The 20499-nt window shown below is 41.7% G+C and overlaps 1 protein-coding gene across 5 annotated transcripts; it reads right to left on the bottom strand.

Moving 5' to 3' along the window:
- Positions 1-2277: 2277 nt before the first annotated feature.
- On the bottom strand, positions 2278-19899 carry ZBTB41 (zinc finger and BTB domain containing 41). 5 transcript variants are annotated; one of them, XM_083506752.1, is made up of 12 exons: positions 19793-19899; positions 16056-17284; positions 13845-14052; positions 12467-12533; positions 10956-11103; positions 10490-10619; positions 10129-10224; positions 9026-9132; positions 8637-8742; positions 7860-7948; positions 5798-7008; positions 2278-5626 (listed from the first exon to the last, which is right to left on the bottom strand). In XM_083506752.1, the coding sequence occupies exons 2-11, from the start codon at positions 17191-17193 to the stop codon at positions 6353-6355; spliced, it is 2745 nt and encodes a 914-aa protein (XP_083362878.1). In that variant the 5' UTR covers positions 17194-17284; positions 19793-19899; the 3' UTR covers positions 2278-5626; positions 5798-6352. The 5 variants fall into 5 exon arrangements, with proteins under 5 accessions (XP_083362878.1, XP_083362879.1, XP_083362877.1 ...); XM_083506753.1 differs by having other exon boundaries at positions 16176-17284; XM_083506751.1 differs by having other exon boundaries at positions 19550-19808.
- Between the last annotated feature and the right edge of the window lie 600 nt (positions 19900-20499).

The raw sequence follows: 20499 nt of genomic DNA, 5'->3' as shown, positions 1-20499 counted from the left end.
GCGCCCCAGAAAATGAGCCTTCAGCACCCTAATCCAGGGGGTCGTGATTTCAGCAAGAACCCAACATTGTCCAATGTGGTGAGTGTTGATGATTGTTCAAGAGGAACAGGGAGGCCAGAGAGAATGTGGATCATGGGGGGGGGGGGGAGGCAGCTGCTTGATTCAAGAAGACTTCAGGGACATCACTTTTGAAGAAAAGAGAGAACCATTTCTCTTTACTTCTGTGCTTTTTCTTATGAAACCAGCTCTAGATCTTTTCTAAATAAATTGAATAAAACCGCTTAACCCACTGAAAGATATATTTGAAAAATGAATCACTCCAAAGAGGCTTCAAACACCAACAAAAGCCCCCCTGCAATGTTTGGCGGCAGAAACCCCAAAAAATGAGCCTTTGGCCCCCTGAGCAATTTTGCCAAAAATATGACGTCATCTGATTTACTCTAAAACAGCGCCAAATACCATCAAAAGGCCCCTGCAATGTTTGGCAGTGAAAATCCGATGTTTCCCAGCCCCCCACAAAACCAGCCTTCAACGCCCTAACCCTTGGGGTCATGGTTTCACCGAAAACCCAAGGTCATGCTCTGCATGGCAGCCCTACAATTGTCTTGAAATATTGTACAGTGGTGCCTCGCAAGACGAAAATAATCCGTTCCGCGAGTCTCTTCGTCTAGCGGTTTTTTCGTCTTGCGAAGCAACCCTATTAGTGGCTTAGCGGATTAGCACTATTAGCGGTTTAGCGGCTATTAAAGGCTTAGCGGCTAAAAGGCGCTTAGCGGCTTAGAAAAAGGGGGGGAAGCGAAAAAAATCGCAAGACTTGCAAGACATTTTCGTCTTGCGAAGCAAACCCTTAGGGAAATTCGTCTTGCAAAGCGCATCGAAAAACGGAAAACCCTTTCATCTAGCAGGTTTTTCGTCTTGCGAGGCAGATGCTAGTTTTGGAAGTGACACCACGGATGGTACAAGCACTTCTGGAGTATGCTACATGTACAACCACTGCCTGTTTGACTGGTTGCGCAAGAAGCAGACGACAGTGAGCCTAAGTTCCTGTGAAACAGAACTCAATGCACTGTCATTTTCACTCATGGATTGTGAATGGTTGATGCAACTGCTTAAGGACATCAGAGTTTCTGTGAAATGTCCTGTACAAGTGTATCAAGACAATAGATCCTGTTTGGCTTTGCTGAACTCAGAGAGTTGCAAGCAAAGAACCAAGTGCTTGCAGATTAAGCTACATCGTGCAAGAGAGTGTATTCAGAAAGGACTCATTCAGGTGTCCTACATGGCAGGAAATGAAATTCCTGCTGATCTGTTGTCTAAGGTTGTTAACAGAGAACAACTTAAGGTTTACGTACAAAGGTTGCAATTGGGTTGAACCACAGGTACTACAGGTTACACGGAAAGGGGGAGGATGTTAGGATATTTCCGTTCCACCTTAAAAAGGAGCAGGCTTTGTGGTCACAGAGTTTGCGCATTTCCTGTTCACAGGAAGTTTATGTTTTCTGTTGCTTTTGTTTTCACTCTCTCTCTGCCTGAAACACTGAAGCAGGCAGTCATGTTTCCTCTGTTCTGACCAATGCAGAATAAACTTATAAATAATGCTCTCCTGCGTGCATCTTTCGCTGTGCATTATCTGCTGATAAGAGCGTGCATAAGCTCTGGAATGTGGCAAGCTATTTCTGGAGCTTGTGTCGCTAATTGCTGATACTGCGTGTCTACGGGAGATCGATGGACGTCCGGAGGCGACGTGGGGTCATGATGGACTTTGTCTCCCCGGCAGTATCCCAACATGTTCAACTTCCAAATCATGGTTTCTGATTGGCTACAGGAAGCCCCTGAAGGCCCGTCGGACATTTGGTTTCCAAAAGAACATTCAAAAACCGGAACAGTCACTTCTGGGTTTCGATCGTTCAGGAGCCAAAAAGTTCGAGAACTAGGCTGTTCGAAAACCAAGGTACGACTGTACGTGGGTGACAGTGTCCATGCAACTGATGCATTTCCATAATTTGAAAGAGCAGCATCCTTCATCTGAACTCTCAGATCTACAAAGGCTATACTTTTGCAAAAGCATCAACTAGTGTAATATACATAAGCTTGTGCAGCAGCCACCTAGTTGTCCAAAGGCAAAGTTATTTTACTGAGAAAAAATTAAGCACGCTTGGGGCCTGTGTTCGTGGATGGATGCAAGACGAAAAACTATAACGTAAACCCAGAAATAAAACCAGTTAATTGTTCACTGCAGTGATGTAAAACTACGTACAAAATAACCAGCTACAAGTCTGGTGTCTCAAATTTGTTTATAAAATACTTAGAAATATATAAGAAACAAGGAATTGTACAAATGCTTCAATAGATTGGGAAATTGAGAGATATGCAGGCAGTTAGACTGATTTCATTGCAATACAAATTAGTTCAAACACTTTTACAGGAAAAACAGTTAAGGCAAAACTTTCTCTCTCTCTCTCTATATATATATAGATCTAACAGTCACACACAAAGTATCCTAGAGAAGAAGGGAGAAACACACGGGGCACAGCAAAGGACAGTGCAGACAAACCACAGCAAGCGCTTTGGGGTACAGAGAAAGCTGAGGTGAGGGAAAATGGGTATTTGGGAGAGGAGTGCAAATAACTATAGACGGAGGAAAGGGACTAACAGATGTGAAAGTCTCAGGCTTGATCAATATGAACTGGAGGTAGCCATGTGAAATGCAAGCACTGTTAGTGTACTGTAAGAAAAACTTAAACTTCTCCCACCTCATTTCCCAATCTGATTTACGGTATATAATGCTCAATCAAGTCAAGAATCAGTTCCATTTGTCATCTTCAGTGACTTTGTACCTTCCTGCTCAGTTATTTTCATTCTCATAACAGGTAAAGCCTTATCTTTGCCCAGGCTTCTGGGAAGGGATGAAGTGCCTGGCAATACTTTCTGTTTCATGTGTGATTATTGGTTGTGATACTGTTTTATATATATTTTTTAACTTAAGGGCGGCCTAAAATTCTTTAAATAAATAAGTTGCAGATTTATAGTGCAGTAAAAAGGTAAAAGGTAAAGGAGCCCTGGACAGTTAAGACTAGTCAAAGGCGACTATGGGGTTGCGGCACTCATCTCGCTTTCAGGCCGAGGGAGCCGGTGTTCGTCCACAGACAGCTTTCCGGGTCATGTGGCCAGCATGACTTAACCGCTTCTGGTGCAACAGGACACCATGACGGAAACCACACAGAAATGTCATATACCTTCCCGCTGCAGCGGTAGCTATTTATCTACTTGCACTGGCATGCTTTCAAACTGCTAGGTTGGCAGGAGCTGGGACAGAGCAATGGGAGCTCACCCCATCACGGGGATTCAAACTGCTGACCTTCTGATTGGCAAACCCACAGCGCCACCCACATCCCACTGTGCAGTATCTCACTCCCTCAATAGGGAATATTAAATGAATAATTACATAATCCTGGCAATTTTAAGAGGCACATGAAAATCTCAAGGCCAGCTCTACCTAATCTTCCTCTTTCCCCCAGGCAATCTACCATCAACTGTCCTTTGCCAAATATCCTGATGAGTTTAATGTTGCATCAATGTTACCTGTAAACTGCCTTGGAAGCATTTACATCCTGAAATGCAGGATATAAATTGCTGTACTACATAGATATACCAGTCATTCCACCTTCAATTGTTCCTGAAGTTTCTGGTGGCATTTGGTAGCTGTTCCATCACATGGAACAGTCTCCTTACATTTGCATTTCATATAGCCACTACATCTCCATTCCCAGATGTCAATTCAGCAAAGACCCCCTCTGCTCAACGGGCAATGCAGGGTTTAGGAGACCAGGAGACTCACATGGGTGACACACGGCCTGCACACTCAGGGGGAAAAACTTTCATTGCATGAAACATTGATGTGAAGAGGTGATGGTAAACATTCTATAGATTCAAAGTCAAAATGATCATTTTTTAATTTCACAACATCAGCATATGTATAAACAGATTTTTAAGGGCCATCTCGTGTTCTTCACATTTGAAACCGTTCCCGAATTAATATGCTACAGAGGAAACGCAAGTCCAATTAGTTGTGATTTAGCATCAAAAATGTCGGTTAAAACACAACAAAATGAATAACAACAAGCAATTAAAAACAAGCAACTTCCAGCTCATGAGACTCTCTAGGTTAATGCAGTTAGTAAATGCAGGGCTGTATAGCTTCCTTTTTTTAATCATAGATGGGTAACCTTTGGCTCCCACAAATGTTAACTGCAATAAGCTCTAGCCAGCATGATCAATGGACAAGGATGGGAGTTGTAGTCTAGCAATATCTCGAGGGCCATCGCTGTTCTAGAGTATCAAAATGATGCCAAAATACATAAAAAGATTACATGATTTGCCCCATTCCTAAAAATTAGCATTATATGTACTCCAAACCTAATTCACTTATCCAACATACTTACATGACAGCAGTACCTCTGAGTATTTGCTCCTGATCTTGCTACACATACCCACCTTTCCTTAGGATATGTGCAAATGTGGCAAAAGCCATAAAACCAGGAGTTTCTTGTACCTCTTTGGACCAAACGTTCAAATCTTCAACTCTACATATTTCTAGCACTATTCAACAGCTAACACGCACATTTGGTGTACTCTGAAGACAACAATTAAGATAGAAGAACTCGCAAAGCAAGCTTCTTAGTTTTCCTAACCATAAAGAAGCTTGTAGCAACCATCTGTTTTAAGTGCTGAAACATGGGCAAGAACACAAACTACCCGGCACCCAAGTAGCCTATGGTTCCACGATCGTTTAAATGTAAGAACATTCATTTATAAAGGAAAATACTGTAATGAGGTAACAAGTACTAGATTTGTAGGAGGATCACAGAACCTCTATATCAACGCTCATATACATTTTGGGTCTTTTCCACAACTATCTCAGAATAGGTCTCGCAACAGTTCTCAAAAGCACTAGAAGTGGAAACTGATTTATCAGCATTTTTTTTTTTTTTTAGTGTTATTGGACGCTAAAAATGCTGGCCACCGTCTTACTAATCCGATGTTTACTCCAATTAAGTCACATGGATTAACAGACCATTACTTCCAATTAAGTTTACTTAGGACTGCCTCAAGTTAAACCAGGAAGGAAGGAAAGAAGGAAGGAAGGATGGACTTAAGAGCAGCCTACTGGATCACGATGGAAGTCCATCTCACCCCAGTATCCTATTCTCACAGTGGCCAATCAGATGCTCTTAGGAAGCTGGAGCAGAGGGCAACTGCTCTATCTCTCTCTGCCTGCAATTCTCAACAACCGGTATCTAGAAGCATACTTTTCTATACAGATATTTATTCAAATTATTCCCTTGAAAAGCATGGGTCAGCTGTCTTTTATTTCACCGATTCTTAAAGCAACAGCAATGACTGCCAGTTCTCTCCCTGCCCAACTAAAAGTGCCATGTTTGATCTTTATAAAGCCCTATGTGTCTTAGAACGATTATGTCTTGTGTGTACATGCAGATTTGAATTATATTTCTGTTATGACAAATTGCTAGCAAGCCACAATCCTTGGATGCAATGCTAAACCTGGAAATGTGTTGTGTTTTCCCCGTGCAGGAAGAGCAAAGCTGGGGAGATCAGAACTTTAATACTTACCGTATTTTTCGCTCTATAACACGCACCCGACCATAACACGCACGTAGTTTTTAGAGGAGGAAAATCCGTAGGCATGCCACCCGTAGGCATTGCCTCCATAACACGCACAGACATTTCCCCTTACTTTCTAAGAGGAAAAAAGTGAGTGTTATGGTGCAAAAAATACGGTAAAATAATTTTATGATCTGTAATATAAAGAGGAACTTGCGTTATGTGTACCTTTGAACTTCCCAAAACCTTTTTCATATATGAGAGGTGCATATTAATAATGCAAAGGTGGAGAGCTATTCATAAATGACCCAATTATTTCATTTAAGGTTTCTTGACGAATAAGATTACCTCATGAAAGTTGTTTTAAAAATAGCTGTACAATATTTAAAAACCACACGATTGTATTTTGAATGTTGAACCACTGCATTTAAAAAGACACTTCTTTTCCTTTGTACTTGGCAACTTTCCGCTTTGAGAGCTTTCTGACTGCTAAACAGAGAAGCAAGACTAGGGAAATATAAGGGCTATTTCCAACGAAGCAGTTCCACTAGTACAAGGATTTTGGGCTATGCAACGCCACTCCCTCTCCCCATGTCTCCCCTAAATCGGGGGGTTCCCTCAACCCCCATAGCGGGTTTGGGGAGAAGAAGAAGTTCAATTGCACAAGCAGAAATCCTGGCACTAGTGAATTACTTTGTTGACTATTGTCGTAATAGCCTGTCACACATAATCACGAATGCTCATTAGTTGAAATATTCTGCACTGAGGGAGCTGTATCAAGACCCAGCAATGTTCCAAGATAAGACTGTTCTCTAGGATCCAATATTTGCTCAGGTCTGACCGGATGAACGATGTTTGCAGGCTGTGGAGTGAGTGTGTATTTTTCTAGAAATGCCAAATCCGTCGCTTGCTGGTAGTCCGTTGGAGGAGGTTGTGAAGAAAGAAGGTTGTGAGGCGAGGATGAAACAGGGGTGGTATGTTCTACAAGATCGGACTGAGTTTCACGTATCTGCACGGGTATCAGTGTTAGTGGTACACACACGTCTGGCGATACATTCTGTAGCATTGTTTTGGTTTCTGCTTGATAAACCTTGGCTGGTTCCACAAATGGTTTAGACTCACTTTGGAAAGCCTTGTCATCAGGTACAAACTGGGTTGGCAAAGAGACTACTTTCTCCTCCGGCACCGGGCTTAGTGATTCTTCGGCAGACTTTCCTCCGTGAACATGGTCGGTATGATATTTCAGCTTGTCCTTTCGTTTAAATGTCGCATTGCAATACTGACAGTTGAAGGGCCGGGCATCCGAATGAATAACCATATGTTTCGTTAACGTCTTCTTAATCCTGAAGGACTGGTTGCAAATTTGACATTTGTACGGTTTTTCACCTGTGTTTGAAAAAAGTCAGAATAAATAGAGTAAATATTTCCTAATATATCAATAGGACATAGCGTTATTAGTTTCTTCGTTGCATGGAGAGGCGTTTTATTAATTTAAATATTTTGGCACACATTTGAGGGAGGGAAACCAAAGTTGTGATTTTAAGTTTTATTCTCGTTTTTTAAAAAACAACAACAACACAAAACCATTGCTTTAATAGCCAACAGGTTAATATTCGGGAAATGCATTTGTAAAGCTTATCGTAGATCTATATCTAGTGCTAAGATGTCCTACCAATGAAAGGTAAAGAATTATCCCAACTGACTGTGTAATTAACCAAGATAGTCCACTAATTAGAATATGAGAAATCTAGTCTGTGACAACCTGTTTTCTTGCATAACGATTTATATAGAAACCCAGCCAGATGGGCAGGGTTTTATTTTGTTTTGTTTGTTTATTATTCTACTGCTCAGAGCTAACAGTTCTGAACTGATAGTTCTGATCACATGGTCCAGTTCTTCCTAGAATATACCACTTTAGTTGAGATTCCTGCATTGAAGGGGATTGGACTAGATTGGATCCCTTCCAAGTCTACAATTCTATGACAGCTCTCCAACATCAAGAACTTTGGGCATGTAGAAAGTCGCATCAAAGTCTAGCTTGTGCTAACTTTTCAGATGAGATTCTGAGATAGGAGAGCCTACAAACATGCACGAAACTGTACACTAAACTGTTAGCCAGTATTCAAATGCCAAGGCATACTATGTGCCACAAAATACAACTCTTATGAATTCCATAATATGAAACATCACATTTATTCTTGCTGATCCAGCAAAGCATAAAGTCCACAACTGCTTACCTGAATGTGTCCTAAAATGCATTTCCAAACTTGATTTCCCCTTGAACACTTTCTTACAGACTTCACACTGATGAAATGTTGCCTTGTACCTTCAAGGAAAATGGAACGTATTAGAAAAAAAGCTCCACATCCATGGATATTTTCAGTGTATACATGAACTACATCAAAATCATAGGCTTAACATTCTAAATCCCACCCCTGCTTTAAATTGTGTCCTGGAGAAAGATATAAATGTGTTATATTAGAAAACAAGCAGAAAATGTCAAAGCAACTTTACCCTGTGCACTTAACTACCAGCATCTTGGGGTCAAACTAATTTGTACTCTTGATTTGTACTGCTGCTTAATCTCATTTTTTGTTTTAGCATTTTTTTTATTGTTACATGCCACTTTGGAAGCCTTTTAATAATAATAATAATAATAATAATAATAATAATAATAATAATAATAATAATAAATTATTTATATCCCACCCTCCCCAGCCAAACCTGGGCTCAGGGCGGCTAACAACAATAAAATAATACAACATTTTAAAATGTTTTAGCCACAAAGCAGCCTAAAACACATACTAGAAAGTGGTGAAGATCCTGGTTCCCAAGCAGCATTTAAAACAAGAGTTCCCCAGTTTGGACAGGATGGGAAACTGTGGTTTGGCAAACTGCAATGTCTCCCTAAAGCCAAGTGTGCAGAGAAAGGGAGCATGCTGGCACAAGGATCCTTCTTGTTACGCTGAAACTGGGACATATGAATGCGTTTCAGAATTAAAATGAAAACTTACTTTTGCCACACCTTTTCTCCAAGATGAACGCTTTTATAATGAACACTGAGGTGGTCTCTCCGGCCAAAACATTTTCCACATTCTTCGCACTGATGGGCCTTTTCACCTTCGGAGAACCAAAAGCACAATCTGAATGAGCTTTAATAAAAAAGACCGAAGGCGCCCAAACAAGGAAAACCCAGTCTATCAGAACATTGCCAAATAATCATGCACACTTTCATACGCTTTAGGGTCAAGTCAAATGCATGGTTCAGTCCTGCATGTATGGGCTGTGGTGTGCCTTGAATTCATGCATTCTCCTCTTCTACAGGCCAGCAGGAGATCAAAGGCTTTTGTTTTTGAGCTAACCAGGGTTTTTTTGAATGAAAAAGCCAACGTCATTTGTCTACCTGAGTGTATCCGTTTGTGTTTTGTCAGATGGTCGTGACGAATGAAAGTCTTTCCACATTCTTCACATTCATACCGCTTGTCGTCATGGTGGACCCGCAGATGAAGCCTGCATTAATAATTGTACAAGGTTAACTTTGCACGGGATCTCTTGTGCTCACTGTTAAAGCTCAGCCTGCCAGCAATCCCCATAATTAGAACTGGAATGAAACAATAGCTCAGCATGCATGGGATGAGGTATTTGCAGCATTTAGACACAACCCTAAATCATCTCTGAACCTACTCTAATCATCATCCTGTGACCAACAAATCATGATCAGAAACCATGATTTGAAATTGGGTTATGAATCTGTGCTTAGGTTGACTGTGGTCTGTTGTTACATTTGAACCTGCTATCCTAGCTTAATCCTCATTTATATTGGAGCTCTTCCTCAGATGCCCACCTGGCTACACAAAAGTGAGGTTACAGCAGTTTTAAAAGCTATTCATGGAAGGAAGGAGAAGTATCAGGAAAGGAAGAATGGCAGATAAAACTGATGGAGCATGTAGAGATGGCGAAACTGATGGGGAAGATCAGAAACCAGTAAGATCAAGTATTTCCGAAAGACTGGAGCAAATTTGTAATTTATTTAAAAGACCACTGTAAACAATTAAAATCACTGGCAGGGTTGTAATGACACTTGTAACGTGGATTTTTTTTATGATAATTATGGATATTTAACAGATGGATAATGGTAAAAGATGTAGCAAATTTAATCGTAACCATGGAACCCATGGAGGGAGGGAAGGAGGTCCGAAGGTTCAAAAGAACCTTGTATTTTAATGTTAGAAATTGTTTGTTAAAATGTGTAAAATTGTGGGGGGGAAACAATTAAAAATTATATATATATATAAAAAACTTTTCATGTGGCAAAGAGTCTCTTGCTGGCAACACGCTCCTTTCCCTGCCTCCTTTTCCAGCCTAACTCCAAGTAACCTTGCAAAAAATTAAAAGCGACCACAGCTGCTTTTTCTAACTTCTGCCCAAGAGTAAACAAAATGTCAGAGCATTTCTGACATTATGCTACTATCAGTAATCCTAAGTAATGATAAAGACATGGGTTACCTGTATGAACTTCCATGACGAAAACTCTGCCCACAAATACTACACAAATGAGGCTTCTCTCCACTGTGGATTCTCAAGTGCTCTTTCAAAGTTGTTCTGGAGGAGAGAAATGGAAATATTTGAAGAATATATACTCTAGCCTTTTCATTGTGATCAATAGTTGCAGTTCTTATAAAGTCCAATACATTCTGAAGAATGGAGAACTACAGTTCCCATTAGTAAGATCTTAAAAGACTGAAATACAGTACTAGGTCAACTTTTTCCTATTTATCATACAAAAACTTCTGAAAAGTTAAGAGTTTCGTGTGTAGAAACAAATTGCTACAAAAACATTTCTTTACGCATATATATTACTACCTACCTTTCTCTGACTGATTTCCCACAAATAAAGCATGTCCATTTTCTCTTTCCTCCATGAGTACATTCAATATGGCGCTTCAGATTGCCAGTATCATTAAACTGACGACCACAAATATCACATGGAAAAGGTCCTGGGAAGAAACACAAATGCAATTTACATTGTTGCCACTTGAGCAACAAGGATCGCATCAAAGCCAAGCACATTATTTTGGACTTCAAGAATATGAAACTGACAGGCAAATTACACACTTCTAATAATCCCTTCATTACATACAGGCGTATTTCAAAAGCGGAAGCAGCATTGATTATTTTGAGCAACTAAAAACAGGTTGAACACACATACTGAAACACAATCCTGGAAGAGATTTGCACAAGTTGCTTAGTGAGTGATGATTTATGTCAACAAATACACACTGAAGAAAATGCATTTATATTTAATATTTACTAGCAGAATGGGATTTTCCTACCGAGATGGAACTTTTCTTGATGCTTCAGTCTTGCAAAGCGGGATTTAAAGTGCTCTTCGCAATATGTACACTTAAAGGGCTTATCCTGTGTGTGTAGAATCATGTGTTCTTCCAGATGAGGTCTTCGAGTGAAAGATTTATTGCAAATCTAAAGTGATAGAACAGCCAACCAACCATTAACTATTAACATCCACTAGAATGTGCCATGTACACACACATGAGCTTCTTGAAGGCTGGACATCAATGAAAGAAATATATTATTCTGCTTTTAATCAACAGAAGTGCTAATACTTAGACAGTGAGGAATCAATCAGAATATTATATTTCTGAAAATGCATTGTGACTCATGTGACACCTGAAGGAGCGTCTCCACCCCCACCGTCCAGCCCGGACACTGAGATCCAGCGCCGAGGCCCTCATTGCGAGAAGTGTGGTTACAGGGAACCAGACAGAGGGCCTTCTCAGTAGTGGCGCCCTCCCTGTAGAACGCCCTCCCTTCAGATGTGAAGGAACTAAGCAGCTATCTTCTCTTTAAAAGACATCTGAAGGCAGCCCTGTTTAGGGAAGTTTTTTATATTTAATGCTGTATTGTTTTTAACACTTGATTGGAAGCCGCCCAGAGTGTCTGGGGAAACTCAGCCAGATGGGCGGGGTATAAATAATATATTATTATTATTATTATTATTATTATTATTATTATTATTATTATTATTATGACTAGCGGCTATTCTACTATACCCATGTCTGATTCCTTCAAGTTTTAACCCATCTTCAGCATGAAGAGAGAATTCCTGTGCATCTTGATTAATTGCAGGTATTACTATTCATTATGAATTTACATGATCACGCTACCAGATGAAAATACTACCACATGAAGACAGTTATTTTTAAATCTTCGTTGCAGCCATGAAACCAGCTATATACCAAAGGAAGGTATTACACACAAATGTGCATAACAGAAAGTAGGACTGGTCTTTTTTATTTGGTGTTAAGAACTTGGGCATCAATCACTGCCACGTACCAATCACATTTTCTAAGAATGTCTCAATCCAACATATGCAAAAAATTATTATAATAATAACTTTGAATAGCATTATACATTAAAAAATAAGGTGGGGGGAAGAGATATCAAAAGCCATGAAATACGAGTTTTTGCCCAAACACTAGAGTTTGGGGGGGGGGGCTCCTCCTAGGAGCTCCCTGTGCCCCACTATTACATGCGCCAGAAAGTAAAGGAAACATGCGCCAGAAAGTAAAGTGCATTATATGAAGAACTGCAGCTGAAAGGGAAAATCCACACAGCCTGATTGCATGCACAGTCAGTTCTCTGAATCTGAGACAGAGTAGTGGGGATTATTGTTTTGTTGTTTCTGTTTTAACTATCTGTGTTTTTATCTTGTATTTTATCTTGTGAACTGCCCTAAGGTCTTTTGATGGGTGGTTTATGACAATAACAACAACAACCACCAAAAGTGTCCATTTCTTCCCAATAAAATCAAAGTTATGCTTACATCACATTTCCAGCCTTCACTCTTCTTCTTTTTGGAGAGAAATTCCTGTACTTTTTCAGGATGGAATCTGCAGGGTGGGAAAATCCATTGAGAAATTATTTCTAGAGTAAGGAAATTATAAGCTTGAGCCCAGAAAGAAATGTTAGAAACAAGCTGTATTAGTACCCACAACAAACATACTCTCCATGCTACATAAAAGAAGCAAAAATGTCTTATATATTCTCATTTGTAGTTTTGTTGCATATTATATTTTATTATGATTTTTGTGTTTTTATATTGTAATTGTATGTTGTGAACCCCTCTACCTTGTGACTGCTTGTTCACAGAAGAATTTAAAAGACCTGATGGGAAAGGAGACGCTGTGCAGAAGAGTATCGACCTTCTTCCCCAACCAGTGTTCAAAACTCCCATTGTTCTAGGCACATTTTGTGACAGGGAATTTCATTAGCGCAAGCCGTTTCTAAGCTCTGGGTACAGTACTGCGCTTAAGATTTCAGATTAAAACTGCAGAGTGGAAGGAAAGGAGGACCTTTTTCTGCCTCCCCACTTCAGCTACTCTCTGAAGACTAGAGAAGAGACCCTCTTAAGAATATTAGGGGGTGGGCAGGGGAAGGAACTAGGCCATATGAAAAATGAATGTAATATTTTAGCTGCAGTTCATTCATTTTCAGCTTTGAATTTTTGTTATAAAAAAAGAGTGGCTAGACATTCTGTTGCCGCACCTATAACCTAGATTTAAGGTACCATTTAGCTCCTAGCTTTCATATCTGTTTCTAACAGTCCCCAACCCTTAATAGCCTGGATTGCTCTGGGCAGCCTGACCCGACTTGGCCCAGGACAATCTGGGTTGAAGCCCATTCCCCCTGAATCACCCTAATTCAGCTCAGACTTCGCCCAGGTCCAATGCACAGCCCAACGTATTCCCTGTATATTCCAACTATACAGCATCAGCAAAGCTGTAACATATTGTTCTCATGTGCTGCCCTTTCCATGCCCAGCCCTTTAGCCCAAACATTATTTGAAACCAGCCTATACTGCTATACATATGGATTCCTCACCTAACACTCGTGGGTTGGTGTGTGTGTGTGTGTGTGTGTTGACAGAGCATCAACAACAGGCAAGCATTTGAATTGTCTCAAAATGCAAACGCTTGCCATGCAATGGAACAATGTAGTCACTTTATAAAATATGCAGAGTACCTCAACACACACATTTTTAATGCCATGGACTTTAAAAAATAAATTGTTGCCATATATTTCAAGCAGGTAGCTTATATATAAAATCTCCTGCGTTGACACTTTTTTATAATCTTGTACTGAAAATAAATCACATCATCACAGCATGTAAGTATAGCATGAGAAATTTCATTCATACTTGCCTCTTCAAGTGCTTTACTAGGGTCTTTTTTGTGGCGTGCAGTTTGTTACAATATGGACATTTGTGTTCCTTTTTATGACATACAATTTCATCATTGTGCTTCTTTCTGTGTACAGTTAAGTTGGATTTGGTTGAATAGCGCTGATGACAGATATCGCACTGAAACGGCTTCTCGCCAGTGTGCACACGAGAATGGATCTCAAATTTCCCTACAAAACAAACCACTCCAGTTAAAATATTAGATACCCAACCAGCAACTAGTCCTGCAAACATTCAGTACTACTATGCATCAAAGTATAGGTTCTGATGGCATTTCCAAGGTTATAGTGCTTTACATAAATAAATGAAGCCCTTCTTCAAGGAAGTATTTCCATTTCGGGAGGAACACGTTCTCTAAATAGGGAAATTGTTCTGTCTTCTGCTAGCTGATCTAGCAGAGTGTTTGGGATGTGGTTGTCATCACCACTAGTTCACAACCTGAGAAAACTCACTCAAGAGCTAAAACACAATGCAAAGTGTGTTGACGCACCGTGTCAATTTCACCTAAGTCGATCTCAGCTGGCACTGCAATGAAATTGTTAAGGTGCTTCCCCAGACTTCATAGGGACTCTACCAATGAGTTTCAGTTCCTCTGCTAGAGTCTTCTTGACCAACTAGTCATCCCATGCCTTGGACCATGCCCTGCTGTAATAACTGAGCACAGAGGTCTTTAACTTTACCGGAACCTGGATTAATTCACCAATTTAAATTTGTTGTTGTATATTGTTTTTACCTTTACCAAAATTGACTAAGGCCTGGCTCAGATGGCTGATCAGCATTAACAGCATGTAAGGCCACAAGGAGGATCACAGTATCAACTGGTGCCTCCAGTTTAGATGACTTCAGCAGGCCTTTTGTGAGCTGTCACAATTACATAAATTGCAGCATCCATGCAACTAACATACATGCCAGAATGCGGCAGCTTCAGTTCATAAAGCCATCACCATCATGTGTTCCCAAAAGAGTTGCAAGGCAACAAACTTTGTTTTCAGACCTACATCTGACCTTCACTTTCGGTTGCAATGACGACTGGTAAAAGTCATGGTCCACCAGATGAAGACCAATGATTTAGAGCAGGGACATCTGAAGGCAGCCCTGTATCGTGAAATTTTTAAGGTTTGACATTTTGCTGTTATCATGTGGGAAGCTGCCCAGAGTGGCTGGGGCAACCCAGTCAGATGTGTGGGTTATAAGGATGATGATGATGATGATTAGATCCTCACTGGCATGCTTGGTGGTGACTCAGGAGAGAGCCTCCTTGGTGGCTGCTCCCAGACTCTGGAATTCCCTCCCTGGAGAAGGTAGACTGGCTCCCTCCAATCTTTTGCCAGCAGGTGAAGATCATACTGCTTTAACAGGGAACTGAGTGCTTTTAATGAGAGGGCTGGTGCTGTGCTGTTTTTATTATAATTATCTTCTGTATGTTTTAAACAGATTTTCTATATCTAGTTTTAATTCTATCAATTTAATTGTTTTAAATTATTGTTTTTAGTGATTCTTGTTTTCATCTCAAACTGCCTTGAGTCTTGTCGAGTGAAAGGCAGGGTAACAACAACAACAACAACAATAAGAATAATAATAATGGTGATGATCTGCCTTCCAGGTGATGGCTAGACAACAATCCCCATTCACCTGATCACTGGTCATGCTGACTGGGGCTGGCAAAAGTTGTAGCCCAACATCATATAGAAGGCATGTTAGATACTCTCAATTCCAATAATTAACACACGTGTTCAAATGCCTAACAACAACATGCATGTCTTTTTCAAAGATGACTTGTGCTTAAAAGAACTGTAACAGCAAATCCAGAACAACTGAAGTATTCTCTGGATTACACATTTAACAGTTCTTTTTCTAATGTTATTTTCACATGCATTTCAAAATATGGTTGTTTAGGTAGTTAAATGACATGACCATAACTTGCTGTATTTGTTATACTAGCGCAAAGGATATGCCAATATACAGAACACATGAGGTTCTAGTTTTCTTTTACTACTCCGAGGATGTCAGCTACACACTTTGCTCAATAATATGAACTGTAATGCTCTATATAGGACCTGCATTTACAGTGTGTGGCATAAGCCCTTTTAGAGTTGTGAGCAACGATCACAAAGAGCACAAATCTGTTTGAACCTAAGAGGCAAAGCACATCGAGCATGTGATTCCCACTTACCTGCTCGATCAAATATTTTATTACACTTAGGACACTGCAAGTATTTTTTGCTACCGTTCTGAAAAATGACTGGGATATATGTGGAAAGACTGCCTCCAGAAATACTTCCTGCTGGATCACCTGTCTCATGTCTTTCTTCATCACGTTCTTTTTCACTTTGCTCTTCAGACTCAGTGTCAGTTGTGTCCTCCTCTTGCCTGTCTTCATCAGTGTGATATTCACTTCCACTGTCTTCAGACTCATTGTTAGACTCTTCATTAGACTCATCATTTTTCTTGCCAGGACTCGCTTGATTTAAATTGCCATCAGATGCCTCTCCACTTTCGTTGTCATTTTGATCAAACTTAGCCGGACATTTGCGATTTCGCAATGATCTTCTGGTAGAAGTATCTGAGCTCTCGACCATTTTTAGCCCATGTTCTTTTTCCCGGGCAGAAGCTTTGTGTGCTCTGGACAAGTGATTTTCTAAGGATTTCTTGTAACAAAAGTTGCGATTGCACAGAGTGCATTGGTGATTGCTTGCTGCTTGGGGAGTTTGCTCACTGGATGCTTCTACCTGGGATGCATTCTCCGACGCCTCTTCAAACTGCAAACTGGAAACATTTTCAGTGTTCAGCAGCTTGACTGCATCGATAATATCTAAAAACTTAGCTGCCTCTAAAACTAAGGGGATTTCATTCTTGTACACAAAAAACTCTGACGTATAGAGAAATTCAAGTAGATGGCGGAAAACTGAATGAGTTACGTGATCCAAGGTAACGACATTTGTACTTGGATTTTTGCTCAAGTAGGCATGAAAGTAACTACTCCCAACAGCAACTACTACTTTGTGGGCACTAAATTCTTTTCCATCAACAATTATGAGCAGATCACAAAAAGATGGTTGTTTCTGTCGATCATCATTTAAATATTTGAGTAGATTTCTGTTGTACTGCAAGGAGCTCAAAAGCTTTCTTTGAGCTGTTGATGGCGGGAGTTCTTTAGAATACTCAAGCTGGTCTGCAGCAGCTACTCCTGCAGAACCAGCAATAACTTTCTGCACAGAATCTGCAACAGGAATCTTATCGGAAGATTCCCTCCGATGATCAAGATGTTTTTTGTCATCTAAATTTGCAGTGAGCTTTCTCCTTTTCTTCATTGCAGTTGTACCACTTTAAAATCAGGAACTTCATACGTAACCCAAAGTCTCTCAAACAGATCGTTGCTTCAGTAATATCTGAAATTATAATCTGTAAAAAACAAACAATTTAAACATTTTTTGTTTGTTTGAAACCCAGCCACATGTAATTTCTCAGCAGGAATTAAGTTACTTGTGAGCAGGTAATATGGTTTGCAAATATATTTATTGCCCCCTCAAAGCCAGTCACCACCCACACATATTCTAAAGACAAAAATGTAACTTTTAGTCTGAAAGATTCTACAAGAGTACATATCAAGAGGTACACTTACATAAACCTTTACACAAGAGCTATGTTAAGTGGTCTTTAAGTGGTGATTTTTCATATTTGCACAACTATGTTAGAATAAGAGAAGGTTGTTTGCACACATACGGAGGTATTTTATTAACTAAAATATATTCCCTACATAAGGCAAGCTGCAATTCTAACACCACTTACCCTGGTATAAGTCCCACTCAATCAAATAAAACTTACTTCTGAGTAAAGAGTTATGATTGCACAGTAACACCACCATTTATCTGTATACATTAATGATGGGGAGAAATGTGGATAAACATTGTTAATATTTGTTACTTAATATAAAAAACTCAGTTTGTGTGTACTTACAACACTTGAAGTAGCAACACAAAACATGTTGACTAGGAACTAAGCTTAGATGAGCCTACCACTCAGTCTTTAACAAGATTTCCTCCAAACTGAGTTCTCTTCAAATTACAGCCTTACTTTAAATTAAACATGCTTAAGTCCTGCATACTAAGTTCTTAAATGACCTATAAAAATGCTGCCCTAACAGCTCAATTTTAAAATGCACCAGGAAAACATGAAAATTTGCTTATTCAGTGTAGCATGGACACATTGCCACATTCAGGACCACTCTGACGCATTTTGCTGCCTGAAATGGAGCAAATGGCAGCCCTCGACTCCCCACTCCCAAAGTCAAGGCTATTTTGGCAACAGTGGCAGAACAACATCCCACAAGCGTCTTTTCCCTCACCCTGCACTAAAAATATGATGGTGATATATTTAAATAAGCAACAGTTTCCTGCTGTTTCATGACTGTCCAGTATCAGTTGCCTCATTCCACATTCACATCTATTTTCCTTCGTCCTTGACACCCGAGATGTGTGCTTTCAGGGCCCACCCCATTCCTGCGATTGTGATCTCTTTGAACTGTTTTAAAATTTAATTGCCGTAACGGCACCCTGGCACCTGCTGGTGAATGGCACCCACTGGTGAAGGGTGAATATCAATAACAACAGTGGTAACAATAATGATAATGATAGTAATAGCTAGTCAAACCCTGGGATCATTTAAATCCTTAGCTCAGGCAAGGTCACACAGGTAAATTCTCCCTGCTGTCCCGGCATCACGCTTAAGACCTGAGCGAAACATATGGTAAAAGGGGATATCAACAACAGGGCACAGCAGGGAAGGCTGTGACACTTGAAACTGCGTAACTTTTATCATCTCCTGTATTCAAAGCTTACTTTTGGTAGCAGCCAACAAAGTGAGAGTAGGATCTACATACGTGAACACACACACAAGCACTGGTTCATAGAATCCTATACAGTGGTGCCTCGGGTTACATACGCTTCAGGTTACATACTCCGCTAACCCAGAAATAATGCTTCAGGTTAAGAACTTTGCTTCAGGATGAGAACAGAAATTGTGCTCCGGCTGCGCGGCAGCAGCAGGAGGCCCCATTAGCTAAAGTGGTGCTTCAGGTTAAGAACAGTTTCAGGTTAAGTACGGCCCTCCGGAAGGAATTAAGTACTTAACCCGAGGTACCACTGTAATTGTAGAGTTTGAAGGGATTCCCCCGTCATCTAGTTCAGCCTCCCTACAATGCAGGAATCCTGCCTGTGGGGAGCTTGCACCACCAACCTTCTGCTTAACAGCCAGACCCAATGCACCAAGGTCACAGGTTTGATCCCCATACGTGCATATTCCTGCACCGCAGGGGGTTAGACTAGATGACCCCTTGGGGTTCCTTCCAACTCTACAGCTCCATATTTCGCTTGGTTGGCACAAGATTATATTTGCGACCGGCATCTCCACCTGCGGTCTGAAAGCTGCTGGGTCCTCCTTACCACCCCTCAGCCGTCTCTGCCTCTAACTACTCCCGCCGACTTCAGCGAGCTCAACACGTGTCTAAGACGCCACGTTCACACGTGAACCCCAAAAAAGGAGATTCCCACCCCTGCGACACGGAGATCGGAACGAGCCGCTAGCAGCAGCAGCGAAATAAAAAAACCTCGGCCAATAACAGATCGGAGGCGAGCACGTACACACGCGCGCGCGCACACAAGTACATACCTGGCCTTAGTTCCCCCCCTTCAACCCCTTTCCCAAGATCAAGGGCAGCGCCCCTCGGAAACCCCCCTGAAGAAGCACCGCTGAGGGAAGGGGAGGAGCGGGGGGGGAGCGAATAACGGTCAAGGCGACGGGCTAACAGCGCGCGCGGACACACCCCTCGCAGCCCCCACCCTCCCGGCGACAGCCGCCGCCGCCGCGCACAAGCGAGTCTCGAGCCACCTCGCCCCCACCCGCTCCACACACCTCTTTCCCCGCCATCACTTCCGGGTTCCGGCGTGCGTCGAGGCGCACGGAGGAAGTCGCTGCATGTTTACAGTCGGGGGCCCAGCGCACGTGCGTGTACGTGTGGTGTGGGTGGGGGAAGGGGCGGGCGCAAAGGAAAGGAGCCAATGGCAGGCGGGCGGGCGGGCGAATGAAAGGCGACGCCCTAGGGACTCGGGCCGAGCTGGCGTGCGTGTACACGTCGGGTTCTCCGTCGAGCCTTGCGGGGCCAAAGTGTGTCGGCGCGAGCGGGGATTGGCGGGCGGCTCTGTCTGTCTGTGTCTTTGGCGCGCTCACTTCCCACCAAAGGAACCGCACCAAAGCGGGCGCTCCGCTCAACAGCCGCTTCCGGTCTCCATGAGGCGCCATGAGTGGCAAAAGTATCCGTTTGGGGGGGACGTGGGAGACAAGTATTCGCCCGCCCCCCATAAAATACTTGAGGGCCTCCCGTTTATGTGGGGTGGGGCATACCTGCCCCCCACCCCAATATGCTGTTCAAGCTGGCACCCCTGCTTCCAGGGTTATGAGAGGCTTTAAGGCGTCCTCAACCTCCAGGCAGCTCACTATCCCCAGTCCAACTGCTCTGTTTAGTGAGGGAAAGGCTTGGTGGCCCCAATCCTGTCGGAGATAGCCTAACCTCTGTCCTCCACGCCCTGGGACGCTCTAGGTTAGACTACTGTAACACATTG

The sequence above is a fragment of the Podarcis liolepis genome (genome assembly GCF_965112155.1).
Source record: "Podarcis liolepis genome assembly, chromosome: 6".
Taxonomy (NCBI): Eukaryota; Metazoa; Chordata; class Lepidosauria; order Squamata; family Lacertidae; genus Podarcis; species Podarcis liolepis.
The sequence above is the reverse complement of the archived record's forward strand: the minus strand, read 5'-3'. Positions and strand labels throughout refer to the sequence as shown.